The 15,408-nt window shown below is 38.3% G+C and overlaps 1 protein-coding gene across 4 annotated transcripts in view; it reads right to left on the bottom strand.

Moving 5' to 3' along the window:
• osbpl3b (oxysterol binding protein-like 3b) overlaps positions 1–15,408 on the bottom strand; it is a 35,050-nt gene that overhangs the window by 3,526 nt on the left and 16,116 nt on the right. For 3 of the 4 annotated variants that reach the window (XM_077599336.1, XM_077599335.1, XM_077599337.1), the window contains 17 exons: positions 14,689–14,805; positions 12,814–12,867; positions 12,531–12,644; positions 12,178–12,342; positions 11,046–11,169; positions 10,290–10,396; positions 9,215–9,307; positions 8,985–9,141; positions 6,257–6,387; positions 5,299–5,400; positions 3,967–4,107; positions 3,476–3,569; positions 3,141–3,385; positions 1,070–1,207; positions 874–937; positions 728–806; positions 500–644 (listed from right to left, as the gene is read on the bottom strand). In XM_077599336.1, coding sequence (XP_077455462.1) covers positions 500–644; positions 728–806; positions 874–937; positions 1,070–1,207; positions 3,141–3,385; positions 3,476–3,569; positions 3,967–4,107; positions 5,299–5,400; positions 6,257–6,387; positions 8,985–9,141; positions 9,215–9,307; positions 10,290–10,396; positions 11,046–11,169; positions 12,178–12,342; positions 12,531–12,644; positions 12,814–12,867; positions 14,689–14,805 — 2,070 coding nt within the window. The remainder of the gene's footprint in view (positions 1–499; positions 645–727; positions 807–873; positions 938–1,069; positions 1,208–3,140; positions 3,386–3,475; positions 3,570–3,966; positions 4,108–5,298; positions 5,401–6,256; positions 6,388–8,984; positions 9,142–9,214; positions 9,308–10,289; positions 10,397–11,045; positions 11,170–12,177; positions 12,343–12,530; positions 12,645–12,813; positions 12,868–14,688; positions 14,806–15,408) is intronic. The other variant, XM_077599338.1, reaches the window with a different exon arrangement.

Here is a 15,408-nt window from a genome sequence, read left to right as displayed (position 1 = left end):
TCGCCTACCTTTAGGGGACCTTTCAAATGAGAACTCCTAAAGTAATTAACCTTCTCAGATCAGTATAGGCTTCCATACATCAAACCTCCAAAACAGCATATGAGCTTCTTTGCTGCATGTCAGTGAAGAACACCAACTGTGAGCAAAGGTCATTGAGACATAAAAAGTCCTAGACCTGGAGTCATTAGACAATATAAAACCCATTGGAGGATTCTGGATTTGAAATCGCACCAACATAAACATCTCACTAATGACAAAAAAGACAGTGTCCATGTTTAAATATGCAAATATGCTATTCTGCTAGGAGAAAAAAAGCACTATACTTAATCTTTTGCTTTTTTTTTAAATATAGGGTACTATTAACAGATGGATTTAGTCCGTTAAGTTCCCAAGACACCAAAATCACAGCCTGAGACTGCTATTTTTCTGCAGTCATTTCAATAAAAAAGACATTCTCGAGTAAAATAGAAAGATTAGATAGTCCGCAGACTCGGGTCACCTTGACAAACGTGATCTTGCACTGGCAGGCGTCGCTGCTGGAGTTTCTGATAGTGATCTCGCCGTAATGCTCGATCCAGCGTTGTCCGCTCAGGATGTTGTGAATGCATGACGTCACCTTGTTCCACTCGTAGTGGTCTCCGGACCTGCAGCAATGATGACAAGGATGCTTCAGAAAGACTTGCCATGTAACGCTTGTATTACGGTTCCACGTGAAAAAAAACCTCACCCAGGCAAAGTAATGTGTGTGCTGCCTACGGGCACAATCTCCATCGATTTCCCCCAAAACTTGTTCTTACACCTTACGTCTGCAAAATGAATGAACATCTTGGAAAAACTTCAAGCATGGAATCAACTAACTGGTTCTTCACACACCTTGCCAGTAGATAAAGTTTTTCGACTGAGCATGGCAAGTTGAGATTGGTGGATGATGGCTAACCTGTTGATGTAGATAACAAATTACGACTAGTAAATCCAAGTGCAATATAGCGGCCATTTTGTTTCTGGATGTCACCAGAAGATCATATTCAACTCATACTGTATATTTACATATTTAGTGCACCAAGCTTACCTGCTCTGCTATGAACTGGAAACCTTTATCTGGCCGATCACATTCGTAAGTCTCTCCAAGGACGGGATTGAAAGGCTTCCCGCCAGTTCTGTAGAAGCTGGATGCGTAACCAGACACCACAAATGTAGCAATGAAGACCTAAACACACAAACAAAATTGGGGCTCAAGGTCATGAGCCATAAAATATGAGTGGTGGAGTTATGGACAAAACAAATTGTGATCGATATTTTTCTTATTACCTATAATGCGCAACAGAATAAAACAGTTGAAACGTTTACCCTTTAGGTTGAAAATGTATGTAGCACCATAGGCCAGTGATAATTATTAAATAATTGATGTTTGTGTTTCATCGGTGTCAGCAACATTGCTGAAAGACAGAATGATATGATGTAAATTTCTCACAATAAGATAGGACTTTTTCCCCATGCTTGGAACGCTGCGGTTTATAGTCCAGTGTACAGAATCCTTATAAGATAACGAGGTGCAAGTCTTTTGTTGTAAATATCCCATATTACAATGTGGGCATATGAGGCTTATGTGTGGTTTATATATGATGAAATGTGGTTTTCCTTGTAAAATTTGGTGGGCGGGCTTATTACTACAACATAGTAATCAATGTATATGTAGATGTAGATGTCTAATCAGGTCTTGTGAGGTTGCATTCACATCAAAATTGAACCATTGCGATTTTTTTGGGGAAAAAAACAGGGATAAAAAGGTCTTTCATGCATTCCTGTTCACATTTCGTTTTCCATGTTTACGTTACATTACTTCTTCTAATATTATGAAAAGATGTATTTTAGCAACACTAATCTTGTAATATTATTATTTTGTTATATTACAACTTAGGATGGTAATATTGCAATATATGAATTTGTTCTTGCAATAGTACAACTTTTACCGAGAAATATTATGACTTTTTTCGTATAGTTTTACAATGTAGGACTTTGATCTCGTAACATTGCAACTTTTATTTTGTAATATTGAAAGTATATTCCTGTCATTCTATTTTTTTCTTTCTTTCTGTGTCCTTCTGGATTGGCTGCTTCTTCATTGTTGCTTATATCTCTGACAGGAAGATAAACCAAAGTCATCTTCTCATGGCGTGAACATTCCTCGCATGACATTGGGAGGCGGGGCCTATTTGATTAAAAAGATGACATCGAGTCGCACGGGACACGCATCGTTGGTCACCAGGCCACCTATTGCCCTTCAGCTCAAGATTATATTGTCTTTGAAAAGGATATTGTCACGCGAGTAGAGTAAAACCTGGCTGGTGTGCACACAGATTAGGATGTTGAAAATTCTTTTTGGATGATATGCTTACAGGATGAAGAAAAATAAACAGTAGTTGCTGATGTGAACTGATGATGCGCCAATTAAACTAAATTAAATGGAACACTAAATATCGATTTAATCATATTTTAAATGTTTTCCTTTTAATTTTATGGTACTTTTTTTAATGGTCCAGATGTTTTTTGTTTGTCCTTCTTTGAAGAGGTAGAAGACCTTGAAACTTCCCCACTGTTTACATGCTCTTCCAGTGGAATTTGGAGCAATTCATCTTCTGTACCACTTCTCCCCATGAGTGTCACGGGGGGTGCTGGAGCTTATCCCAGATAACTATGGTGTAACCCTGATTTAGTTGCCAGTCATCACAGGGGACAAGGAGACAAACAACCATTTACGCAAACTCAAACCTAGGGACAATTTGAAGTGGACAATCAGCCTTTCATGTATGTAGGTTCTGGGTTTGTGGGCGGAAACTGGAGTACCCAGAAATAAACCCACACGAGCACAAGGAAAAGATGACAACTTGACAAAGGAAGGCTGGGACACGGGATTGAACTCTAGATCTCAGAACTGTGAGGCGGACATGCTAACCACTCCATTTATGATTTGAGAGTAAATTGAGAACAGCTCAGCACTATTTTGGTGTGCTTTATGTAGTTTTGTGACATTTCGACACTAGATCTCTTGGATGACAATGGGCGGATGAAGAAAGACCCGTAAGAACGACCTTTGACAGCCTTCAACTGCTTTAACCGGAGCACTAAATCAATCCTCTAACCATGCGTTCCAATGGATCCTGCGTGCCAGCAGCCTGGTCAAGTAGCTCGCTGTACTCCAGCTCCTCACACAACCTCTGCAAGGTGTTAAGCGGTTCATTGAGGTGCACCGGCATGGCCACTTTGGACAGGTCTTTGCCGATGTTGTTCTTGAGGATGTTCCACAGGCTGATGGTGCTGCCACTGGGGCTGGGCGACGGCAGACGAGATCTACGGCGGTACAGGACGGCGCCGTGCTCTTCGGAAGCTGACAAAACCCAAAACGTGACAAACTGGGATGGATTTGTTCTTTTTTGTTTTCATATCTGTGTTTAAGCCCTTTCTGTATGTAATTTACCTGAGTTTGGTCGTATAGTTTCTGTTTCATTGCTGAAGTTGTCCATGGAAATGTTGTCACTGACGTCGCTGATGTAGGAGTCATCTTCTGAAAGCTAAAAAAACCCAACAAACATCCAAACTTTGAACAATTGAGATAAGACAAATATGAAAAGCACCTGTGATAAAAGCAAGGGCAGTTTTTTTTAGCATGCTGTCACATTTTTTGGGAAATTGTATCCCTGAGGAGCTAGAATGTAAAACTATTTTTAGATGAAAGTAATTGACTTTCATTTTCACAGTACGGCTCTTTGAGCAATAAAGACAAGCATTGTGACAGTAGGTTCTCCAAAACATTTTTAACATGTTCTGGTGGGTAGTTTCTGGTGTCAAAAAGCTGTAAAAAAAATAAAATAAAAGGTTCTGTTTAAAAATATGTATGTACTAGATCTTTTAGAACATTTCACCCTTCACTCTTTGGTGTTGACATTTGGGTCCAAGCCCACCATTCACCTCATTTTCAGAGGAACTATTGGACAAAAGAACCTCCTGTGCGTCAAAAAACTCAGACAGCGACTCTGTGATGGAGGCTCTGCTCTCATTGGACTCTTGATGCACCAAGGAATGAGATTGACATGCAGCCTCCTCTTGTTTCTAGGACACACAACATCCACATTTAAAAAAAAAACAATAAAAAAGAAGTCTGCCTACTCAGGAGCGGGTCAGGGAAGGGAGCAGTATTGGCCACAACGGTTTAATAACAATGTGTTAATGATGGCGAGTGCTCATTATAACTACCAGAATCTGAATCAGAACACCAATGAACCACTGAGGTGATATTAGGGGGGAATAATAGCATTTCTAAATTTAATATCTGGCTCTAAGTCTTTTAACAATGGAGTTTAGCTTAAAGCAGGGGTAGGGAACCTATGGCTCGGGAGCCATATGTGGCTCTTTCCATGGGTGCATAGGGCTCTCCACTAACCTGTGAGGTAAAATATGGAAATCACTGGTGATAGAGTTGAGTCCCGAACGCACTAATAGGAGCGTCACTGTGGCGTTGACAGTACCTCTACCACCACTTTAATCATAATTTGGTGTTTCATTACTCTTCTGCATGCATGATATCATTGATACTGATTTATTAGCAACAGTATAACAATGTTGTCAAAAGAATTCAGACTTTTTGTACTTTAAAAGTGGTGAAATGACCAAAAAAAATCACACATTTTCATGTATTTTTACTTTTCAATTCTGAGAATGGCTCTCAAGAAATAACATTAGAAAATATGATTTTTTATGGCTCTCTTTCAAAAAGGTTCCCGACCCCTGTCTTAAAGTATATCTCTCTTTTGGATGGTGTATATAAACAGCAGGGAAAAGACTATTGTAATATTAATAGATCACTTAAAGCTAATTTGGACCTGAATAATTCAATTGTGACTGTCACATATCCAAGAAAATATATTTTTTGTTTGAGAAAGCTAGACTTCTAATTTCACCGTAGATAATCCCAGAGGATACGTATGAATTGTGTGGATTTAACAAATGAGCAATTAATTAGTTAACAAAATTTGCAGATGAGATAAAAGTGCCATATGACAGCAGCTGTGTGAGTACACGAAACACATGGCTTTCATTGCCAATACTGAGATGTGTTCTTTTTTTTTTTAAACGGCTCTTTATCGTCATTAACGAGGGGGTGAGTGAAGAGCGACACGCTGCGTGATGATGAGGAAAAAAAAGACTGGTTCAGGATGTGGGAGGAAAACAGGGAGGGGAATTATCATTATGCTGGTAGCATGGTCGTCGTGGGGAAAGTTGCCACATTCCTCACATACGCACCTGCACAGAGGCACTGAGATTGAGTAGTGTTGATTCTACGATGTGAGAATCTGCGTGAATCTTGCAAAGGCGCTCGCGCAACTCTGAGTTCTGGGTGAGAGCCTGAAAAATAACAACCAATATATGTAAATACCATTTAAACGCACAATGGTACCCTGAGAGTTGATTTGAAATGAGTTGCCAAATATTCTTCTTCAAAGTCTGAACCACTTTTTAAGTATTTGGAATAATGAATACTTTTTGAACTATTGAAAACTCCTTTGGTGGATATGACATTTTTTACTCCCGAAAAAAATTCTGAAATGTTTAACTGCTTACTGTATGTTAAGTTAATAATTACATGAACTGTGCATAATAGCATGGTAAAATAGTGAATTGAGTTGAGAATTTATTGCGAGTGACAAAAGGTTTCATAACAAACGACAGGTGGGCCCCAATTTCAATATTCTTGTATTTGTAGTTATATTTATTGCTTCATCAAATTTTACTGTGAATAATTAATCATAGTAAAAAGAAATAGATGCACGAGCAGAAGGTAATTATCCATGAAGTGCTCTACAGTGTGCCGTTCTGGTTAAATTAATTATGTGGCACACGGCATGACAATCATTTTGGATTGTGCTAAATATTATCATTGGCGACAGGAAGCCCCGACAATGCAGAGGAGAAGACAAGACCGGCCCATTATTGCCACGCTGTGTGGTCGCTCGCGTAGGTTGACTGAGTCATTAGGCGCTTACAGACAGAAGGCTATTATTGTCAAAGAAATGTGTCGGAGTCAAAAGCGCCCAAGTCCACTGTGTCGGTGTGACGATCAATGTTCACAGTGGAAAGAGGGGAAGGAGTCTGAGTGGAAAGCACCAGTGACTCAAGTCTAAGGCAGGTGGGCGGGTGACCCTCCGCTGGCTAACCCTCAATGAGACTTGAGAGCTATGAAAAACGGAAACAGCTCACGTACCGTTGTCAGGGCGTTCTTCAAACCGACCACCTGTGGGGAAGTGGGGGGACAGCTTTCTTGGTCCATGCATTGCTTTAATCGCTCCTTCTCTGAGGTGAGTGAACTCAGGGCTGACTTCATGGTGGTGTGCACTGAAGAGGGGAGAACGCAGGCTGTGATTGAAAATTGGAAGCCTTTTGATAACAACAGAGACTTAGCATGACAGATGAATAATCACCCCCAGAGGAGGCACTATTTCTAATGACTTAAATATTTGCTGCAATTGCAAAGAAAGTTTTCACTTAGGAGCAACTAAGGAAAATGTGATGATTGATTTAACAGCCGGAGAGAGCCATGTCCCATTGCACCATGACGGCAGGTACTACAATAACGTGCTGAATCCATTCGATTTGTTGCTCAATAAACGCAACAATGAGCATTTTAAGCTTCTGTGGGTCCTCAGGGGACCGACCATTAGGTTCCATTTTGAACTTGTTGTATAGTCTATCACTAATCTATAATACCACAGAAGTTATAATATAAACATTTGGTGGTAAACATATAACTAGATGCCGCTAACTATAAGTCTAATCTTCCAAATTTGACCAGAAAAAATGCATTTCTTTGACTTTAATACGCAGAATTCCAAGCAGGGAGAATAAGTAGTAACTTTTAGTAGCGACTTTTAGTCCAAAGATTATGGTGTAAATACTTGGGTGTGTGTGTAAAAAAGCCAAGTAAAAGTAGAAGCAATGATTCAATTCCTTTGTCGACATTCAAAAGTACAGTATTTTCCTGAATATCCTCTCTACTTCCTTTTTTTTTTAAATCCTCAATCTCACACACAGAGACGAAACCTCTGGATTGTTAATGTTTTCTTCTGGTGCCTCATGCTGTACCAATCTTCTTGTTCAAAAGAAGCATAATGAGTCATTACTAAATTCACTTGCATGTTTTTTGCTGATATTGTGCTTCATTAGTTATTTTAAAATACCACTCACATCATGAAGCTGTTTCATTTAAGCTTAAATGAAGATGCCACCCATTTCACTTTACTGCCAATGTATTTTTTTTTACCCGGAATAAGTGTATTTTTTGGACTATAAGATGCTTATTTCTTCTCTTCATTTGTATGCTGAGGCTCGTATAATGAAAAGGCTTTTTGAAAAAAAATATTTTTAGAGCATAAAACCTTAATTTTTCTCCATTAAATAAAATACATTAAAAAAAACGTTTTCATTTTTGCTCCACGGCGCGGTGTGATGACACTTTGGGTACACAGCAAAATTGGAGTGTTACATTTTTACAAAATACAGCTAGTAATAGCTCTATATGTCCATTTTATGAGAATTAGTTATTTTCAAGTATATGTTCCTTTTCAAGAAAAGACCCTTGTGGCCACTACAGAAGAATAATTCAAGTCCAACCATGGATGATTAGAAATATTTCCAAAGAATACATATGCAAACAATACATATTTTTCCATCTCATGGCACTAGTCAGCTAAAACTAACCCCGACAAAGCGTCCTAGAAGCTTCGTCAGATTTCATTAAAAATTCTGGGGATGTCAGAGATAACCAGGACATCTGATGCTATATAACGCTAAAAAGAACTATTTAAAAAGGATAGATATCTACTGCTTGCTGTGACAAGAAGACTTTATTTGAGTGCCAATTAGCCATTTTCCAACCAGCACTCAGAGGACATTATTGAACTTTGTTGCGTAGGATGATTGATCCCATTATAGAAGAAAAGTTTGATGCTAGCCCGAGGTGCTCTGACTTTGTTTTGTTTTGCCATAGTGTGGTATAAGAAAGCCGTTAAGCCTGACTATACTGTTATATGCTAAGGTGGGGATTTTTGATGACTTTGTCTGCTTCAAGCTTACAAGGCAAGGTAAAGTGGATTATATTTTTTTTCTTCTTTGTAAGTGAGCTGTTTATTAAATTTAGATGTTTTTTTAAAGGTCAAGTTGTGGCGTTTAATTGAATAATTGTACTGTGATGGGTATTTATTCTATTAAAAAAAGATGATTTGATGAATCAAGTATTCATAAGTAGCATCTCTTTATGTAAATAGCCTGCCTTAAAACATAGTTGTCGTCAGGTGCGGTGTATAATGTATCTTCCAGGACTATAACTCACACATTTTTTTACAGGTTGGCTGGGTGTGTGTGATTGGCTGGCCATCAATTCATGCTGTTCCCTACCTGGTGCCCATAGTTCGCTGGGATAGGCTCCAGAACGACCCTTGTGAGGATAAATGGTTCAGAAAATGAATGAATATTAGGCTGGGTCTGCGACTAATACTCAAGTGCCAGGACAGTCTGCTATGTTTTTTTAGGTTATAGTTATGCAATGTTAACGGATGTCTAATAGCCCATTTTTTCTTCAGTTTACTATTGCTACGTTAACCAATGTTTGTTCTTGGTTTCTGATTAAATAAAAAGATTGCCAAAAAGACTCCCAAAACGGGGACTTAACGATTAGGTGCGATTTATAGTCCGAAAAATACAGTATATTGTATTTTTTTTCTTAAATTTTGTGAACTTTGGCCAGTTCGGTTTAAAGTCAAGTGCTTTCTTTAGACCAGAAAGGATTGGATATGAATTCCAGTTCACTCGGTGACTTTAGCTTAAGTGCCTGGAAACACATTTTTACATGTGAATCATGGAAAGAGAGGGACTATGTTTCAAGTTTAAATAAATATGAGTAATGGGAAAGTGCGGCTCTTGGGAGTGTCACTCACGGTTAGTGGCGACACGGCAGAAATCCTCCTGCAGCTTGGCCACATCAAAAGGAGAATCTAAACACTCTTGGTCGGTTTTGTCATTGGCGAGTGCAGCAGTGGAGAGGTTGGGGTTCGAGGCGTGGAGGCGGACTGATCCGGAGATGCAGCTTGGAACCTACAAGAGAAGCAGAGATTATTCAATAGATTTTCACCAAAGACGTTAAAAATGGGCGCTTTTGACAACCTACTTGCAGGGTTGTTTTGACATCTTTGTTGTAATTCTTTGTGCGCCACTTTCTCGGAAGTCTCTTTTCTTTCTTAGGGCTGTCAAATGTAGAGGCCTAGCAATCATAACACACTGAATGGATACAGCCCTTTTAACTGGAGCCTTGTTTAATAAAAATAGATTTGAAAAGTTCCATAAATAGCAACAAAATGTAACAAAGGGGGAAGCTTGAGAGTTAGCAGCAAATTGTGATGGTTGGCCACCATTTGGCCGATATATTAACTTAAAGGCTGTCATGGAGGATGCTAGACGTCAAACACATTTTGACTTCAAGAGGATGGCAGCGGAAAACTGCTTCCAGCGCTCCTACTACAAATGGATTGGATGTCAATCACCATTTATGACACTAAATTGTGTCATTCATAACAAGTCTCTTTAGTTCAAATGGATTGGTCGTATATTGCCGTCAGTGGTAGGAAATTAGTTGACATTTGTGTAGCGTAGTAGACCATATTCACCAATACATGTGCATCTGTGTAATGTATGTATATGTATGTATATTTATATGTATGTATGTGTGTGTGTGTATGTATATATATATATATATATATATATATATATATATATATATATATATATATGGAGAGAGAGAGAGAGAGAGAGAGAGAGAGAGAGAGAGAGCGAGAGAGAGAGAGAGAAATATATGTATGTATTTATTTATGTCTAAAGTCTTTTCCTGTGTCTGTATTCTAATCCTCTTGCTACTGTGACAATGAAATTTCCCGAATACGGAATGAATAAAGTTATCTAATCTAATCTAAATTAAATTTTGAGCATTGGCACTGCACTTACATTTTAGGGAAAATGGTAATATAGTACGTTAAAAGATTGAGTTAAATTATAATAAAGTTGTAATTTATTCCTAAATATTTGAAAAAAATGAATTGAATACAATTGAAATTCACTGTAGTTTTTTTGTAATTTAGTCAATCCTTTTAAAGTAAAAAGAGTCCAAAACAATGGGGTAGTGCTTCAAAAGGCACACATTTACTAAATCCCACGGTATTATTTCAAAACAATAAATCTGCCAAACATACCACCTGAAGAGCCTGGATGGAGGGCGCAGAATAGGTACGATGGAGTACCTCCATGCTCTGAAGAAGGTGGCTCAGCTCAAGAAGGTACGCCTCACAAACTGACAAATCTGTAGAGATAAGGATAAATAGTCAAAGCCTTTTATTCTCATGAACGCGTTTGACTTTTGTACTTACTGTGAAAATTATACAATAGTCACCATGCTTGTTTAGAAGCTGGAGATGTTTAATGTGACCCGCCAAAGAAAACGCACGTCTACTGTTGATTTGTTATTTGTACAACTATTGGACAATTAGACTATTGGAGCAGAAAAATCTATTTTGTTTCTGTTCACTCTCTAGACTCAACTCTGCAAAGCACAGATGCAGTACAACTGCAGCCTACAAAATTGCATCTTAGCTACTGTAGCAGAGTTTTTATTGTATTTCAATTAGCGGCAAGAAAATGTCCTCTTCCTACAGAAGTCTCTTTGGGCAATTAAACAGAGCGACTGATCAATACTTGATAGGAATAGTATTACATCTTGACAAAGTAGCTTTAAAGAAAAAGCCGGCATGTCAAAAGGAATGAGATAAGAGAGAAATAGTTCTCAGAAAAAGAAAGCGGAAAACAAGTTAGTGAAGTGAGATTTTATCACAAAGTGTAAACCGTTTGTAGAAGCACAGACTATTAAAAAAGGAGAATAACGTCCAATTTAAATATGTTTCGAGATGGGGAAGCCGTGATAAATTTGTCAATGAGCAGCTGTGCGTGTTCACCTTTGGAGCACTTGTCCAGGTCGTCAGATGACTGCAGCCAGGCTGTTACCTTGGCTTGGCTGTTGCAGCTGAAAGAGAACACTCCCCCTGAATGCACGGTGGACTGGCGACGTAAAGGCGCGCACTGCATAAACAAACACAAGTAGAAGGTTCGCACCCAAGTAATTCTTTGTGAACGCTTTACAAACACAGCGGTACCTCTACTTATGGATGTCTCCACATATGAAATATTCAGATTACAGAAGGCCTAAGGGGAAAATGTTGTCTCAGGATAAAAAAACACGGAATCTGAAAAGTACAAACATCCTCTTGTAGCATCCTTTATTTAATTTCAAAATTGTCACGATATAGTTCCTCTCCCATTGGCTATCTCCCAACACTCCACTGGCCTGTCATTGGCCAAAAGGTGAGCTGCGTCTCCATGATGCTGGACTCAAAGTTAGTGCACTGTAGGCGGGCGCTATAACGGAGGAGCAAAGCGCTCTTTTCTGGGAAAAGATTCATATTTTTCTTGGACTATGGTGGACTTTGGTGATTCGTGTACCTTCGCCCCCATTCACAAAGTTCTAATATGTTGTTTTTTGAGTTTTTATTAGGGTGTTTAATGCAGCTTTATGCTTTGTTTTTCATCACGGGCTCCCAAAAAGTTAGTTATTCCCAGTGCGAGGGAAAAGCTTGATTACTTATGCTTTGCGCATTTAGGAAAATTATATGTCGTCCAAAGCAATTGTCATTGCATCGATATTTCACCAAGCCTAACTTGTGTGTTTACGTATGTTTACTCAGCTGCCACTCACAACTCCACCCTATTGGAAAATGTATTTGCATTTCTTTTATTTTCATTTTCTTATCTTTTCTGCATACATCCATACTTTCCCATACATATTTCATACAAAATTGGTATTCTTTGGATAATTTTTCAAAAGGGTTTAGGGGTAGTATTAAAGATCAAGGAACGAATTATAAACCTATGAAAAATCCCGAAGTCACGAAACCACTTCTGGAACGAATTAATTTCGTAAGTAGAGGTACCACTGGATAATTTTTTAACTTAAATATTGGGCACAATGGATATAAGCAGAAACAAAAGAATGTTTGGCAACAGCCACAAAGTTCATTCGGGGAGATAGACCTTTCTAATTGGAGCGCTGTCAGCAAAGCTGGGGGACGTGGGGGAGGGGTAGCGCGGGAAGTGGAAGGACTTCTCATTGTGACACATGGCAATCTCATTTTGCCGATAGAGCCGGTGGTGACGCAGCTTGGAGACCCATTCATCGAATAGCTCCTGTGACTTGATCTGCACAAGACATTCACACATTGGACAATGAGGTGACAGCTAAAAACGAAGACTTGGTACACCCAACGTCACCCTACAATTGGTTAAGCAACTACATGGTCTACCTCCAAGGAAAATAATGGGAATGCGATGGGGGATCTCATTTCCTAGACATGAGGGGGGGGTTGTTGACTAGCCTTCTGGTTTACCTTCAGGTGATAAATGTTCTCCTCAGCATCAAGATCGATGCACTTGGCTTTCTTCTTAATGGCCATAACAGAGAGCCCTACATCAATGCATCCGTGAAGCTTCCCCTTCTCAATCTGCAAGTCAAAACATGTTATAAACACACTGGATCATAAATTTTAAAATCCCTACTAAATTAATTGCCCGTTGTCAGTCTAGCTTTAGTAGGTACAACAAGAAGACAATGGTAGACCGCATGCTGTAAAAATGCATGGCCATATAATTTTGTAGCCAGTAAGTACTCACATCAGCATTGCTCTTGCCATACTTCAGGATGCCCTTATCCAGCGTAAAGTATCTCTAAAGAGAGTACGAATAAAATACACTGAGAAAGTAAAGATACACCCTCGTTATTTGTTTATCATCTAACTATGATCCAGTTTCTCAACAATGACTCTTTGGAAGAGCGGCGGTTATTGCTGAAGATTTTATTGCCAAATGACTATTGAAAAGCACTAAAATAAAATATCAATACTAAACACATGTAGCCATATTAACCAGCAGGCCATTGGCTGATGCGTTCATGAGGAACACTCGTGTGTGTGTGTGTGTGTAGCATCGACACACGTCACACACGACTTCTCAATGGGGGGAATTCTTGACTACCTCGGGTAGGGTTTCACCACACTTATTAGGCTGATGCCCATTACAGTAGAAAAACCTCACACAATCAAATGTTACAAAAAAGTATATAGTATGAGAACAATACATACTTAAAAACTTGATACCTGAATTTAGGATTTAATAAATCAGAAAGCCTTGGAGGAATACAAAAGTACATGAGAATATTAATAATGAAAAAAATAAATATAGAAATACATTGAAAAATATAACAAAAAATGAGAAAACCACTAATTGATAAATAAACCAAAGATAAATGAAGAAAATATTTATTCATTTTCAACACTATTTGTCATCGGCAGGGTGGTGGGGGTGCTGGAGCCTATCCCAGCTAACTTCGGGCAACTAAATAACTACACTAAAACAACTAAGAGGAAATAGAAGAAAATATTGAAAATTAATCAAGAATAACTATTTTTATAAAAATATAAAACAATTATTAAAGAAGTATTTATTAATATAAAGTTTTTCACAATTTATTGATTCAGACAAAAATGAAATATATACATTTGGTTTTCTTTTATATTAGATATTTACATTTTTTTTAAATCAATTTGACTTTTTAATATTTTAGGAATTTCTCATTTTTAACTGTATTACTCCAATGCTTTATCAGATTTGATAATTAATTTCCTGCTAGTAGCGTCGCTAGATGTCCAAACCATTTGAAATGGGAGAGCTAACAACAAATGAATGTTTGTTCATTAGCTGCCACTTTAAATGTAAAAAAACTAATGATCAACTCATTTCCATAAATAGCAGAAGGTCAACTGGATGTCACATGATTGGACGTCTATCATTATCAATTGCACTAACGGAGTTAAATATAAATTCATCGATCAAGGGGCTAAATGCACACGTTAGAGATAATTCATTTCTTTTGCCTGTCACTACACATTGAACAATGGACAAAGATGGCAAACAATGGCAGCGTCAAACAAATTACTAACGTTTACTCGCTGCCTGCTAGGATTACTTCAAAGTTACCGTAACTGACTGCATTAGAATTGCTGTAGCGCCGAAGTAACAGCAGTGAAGCACTGTTGTTTTGAACCGCCATCTTAGTCTTTATAGATTAAAATGCTCTAGTTTTTGTGAGAGAAAAAAGAAAATCTCATTAATAAATAGTGTCAACAACATTTTTATATGTTTTATATGCTTACAACACATATAGAATATTACCTAATAATTCTAACATGTACTTAATCTGAAATATACCCCTTTCAGCTTGTTTTTTCATGACTTCTTGAAAAAAACGTGTTCAAACAGAATGCCTGCAGATTACTTTAAAATTAGAACGCGTGAGGTGATATTCACTTAATATCACAAGGAAAAAAATATTTTTCAAAAGAATAGCACATAGATGAGCGTAACATTAACAATGACACTCAACTTCATTTGTGCACCAACTCCTTCAACTTGATAATTGATACGGCTGACCAAATTACCTTGCAAATGTTGCAAAACATCAGGAAACGTATGGTGAGAAGGACAGCATACCTTATGCCAGCCCTTCAGTGGCCATTTTCTTTTCTTCAGCACATAGCTTTCCTGTTTCTGCGGCTCAACGACACTGCTAAAGCCACCACGCAGACCTTCGACAATTTCCCAGCTGTCCTGCAGTTTAGACACAAATTATTGGAAATAAAATGACATTGCACAAGGTAAAATCTACAACACTGTAACCCCTTGTCAAAGCATATTTACGGAGTTAGGTGGAACACTCTTAATAAATGACTGTTGCAATGTTGAAAGTCAAAGTCGTTGGATGGGAGCAAATCTGTCTAAAAGACTTATAAACAATGAAGGAGTATTAAAACAAAGACTTGGTTCTTTTTTCCCATCAGAGGGTGTGCCAAATCCCTCAGTGACACTGACACACTGTGAGTCATTGGACATACTGTCTGTCTGACAGACACTGGACACTTATTTTCAAGGTCAAAACACACTTGGGACACGTCAGGATTGACGCACAATACAAGACGAGATGACAATGGTGGACATGTAATTCTCACCAGCTTTGCTAATTAAGTGTTTGGATGCAGAGCCATAAACGTGTCCTGGAGCACCAACCTTCTTCTTGCTAGTATGACCTATGAGCATTGCAGCAGTAACAACCTTCCACTTTTATTTACAAATGGAAAAGCTATTGTGGGTCATGAAAAATTAACAGTGCACTGCTAGGAGCAACAACCACAAATGTGACGCCAATAACCTCAG

The sequence above is a fragment of the Stigmatopora argus genome, chromosome 4 (genome assembly GCF_051989625.1).
Source record: "Stigmatopora argus isolate UIUO_Sarg chromosome 4, RoL_Sarg_1.0, whole genome shotgun sequence".
In the NCBI taxonomy this organism is placed as follows: domain Eukaryota; kingdom Metazoa; phylum Chordata; class Actinopteri; order Syngnathiformes; family Syngnathidae; genus Stigmatopora; species Stigmatopora argus.
The sequence above is the reverse complement of the archived record's forward strand: the minus strand, read 5'-3'. Positions and strand labels throughout refer to the sequence as shown.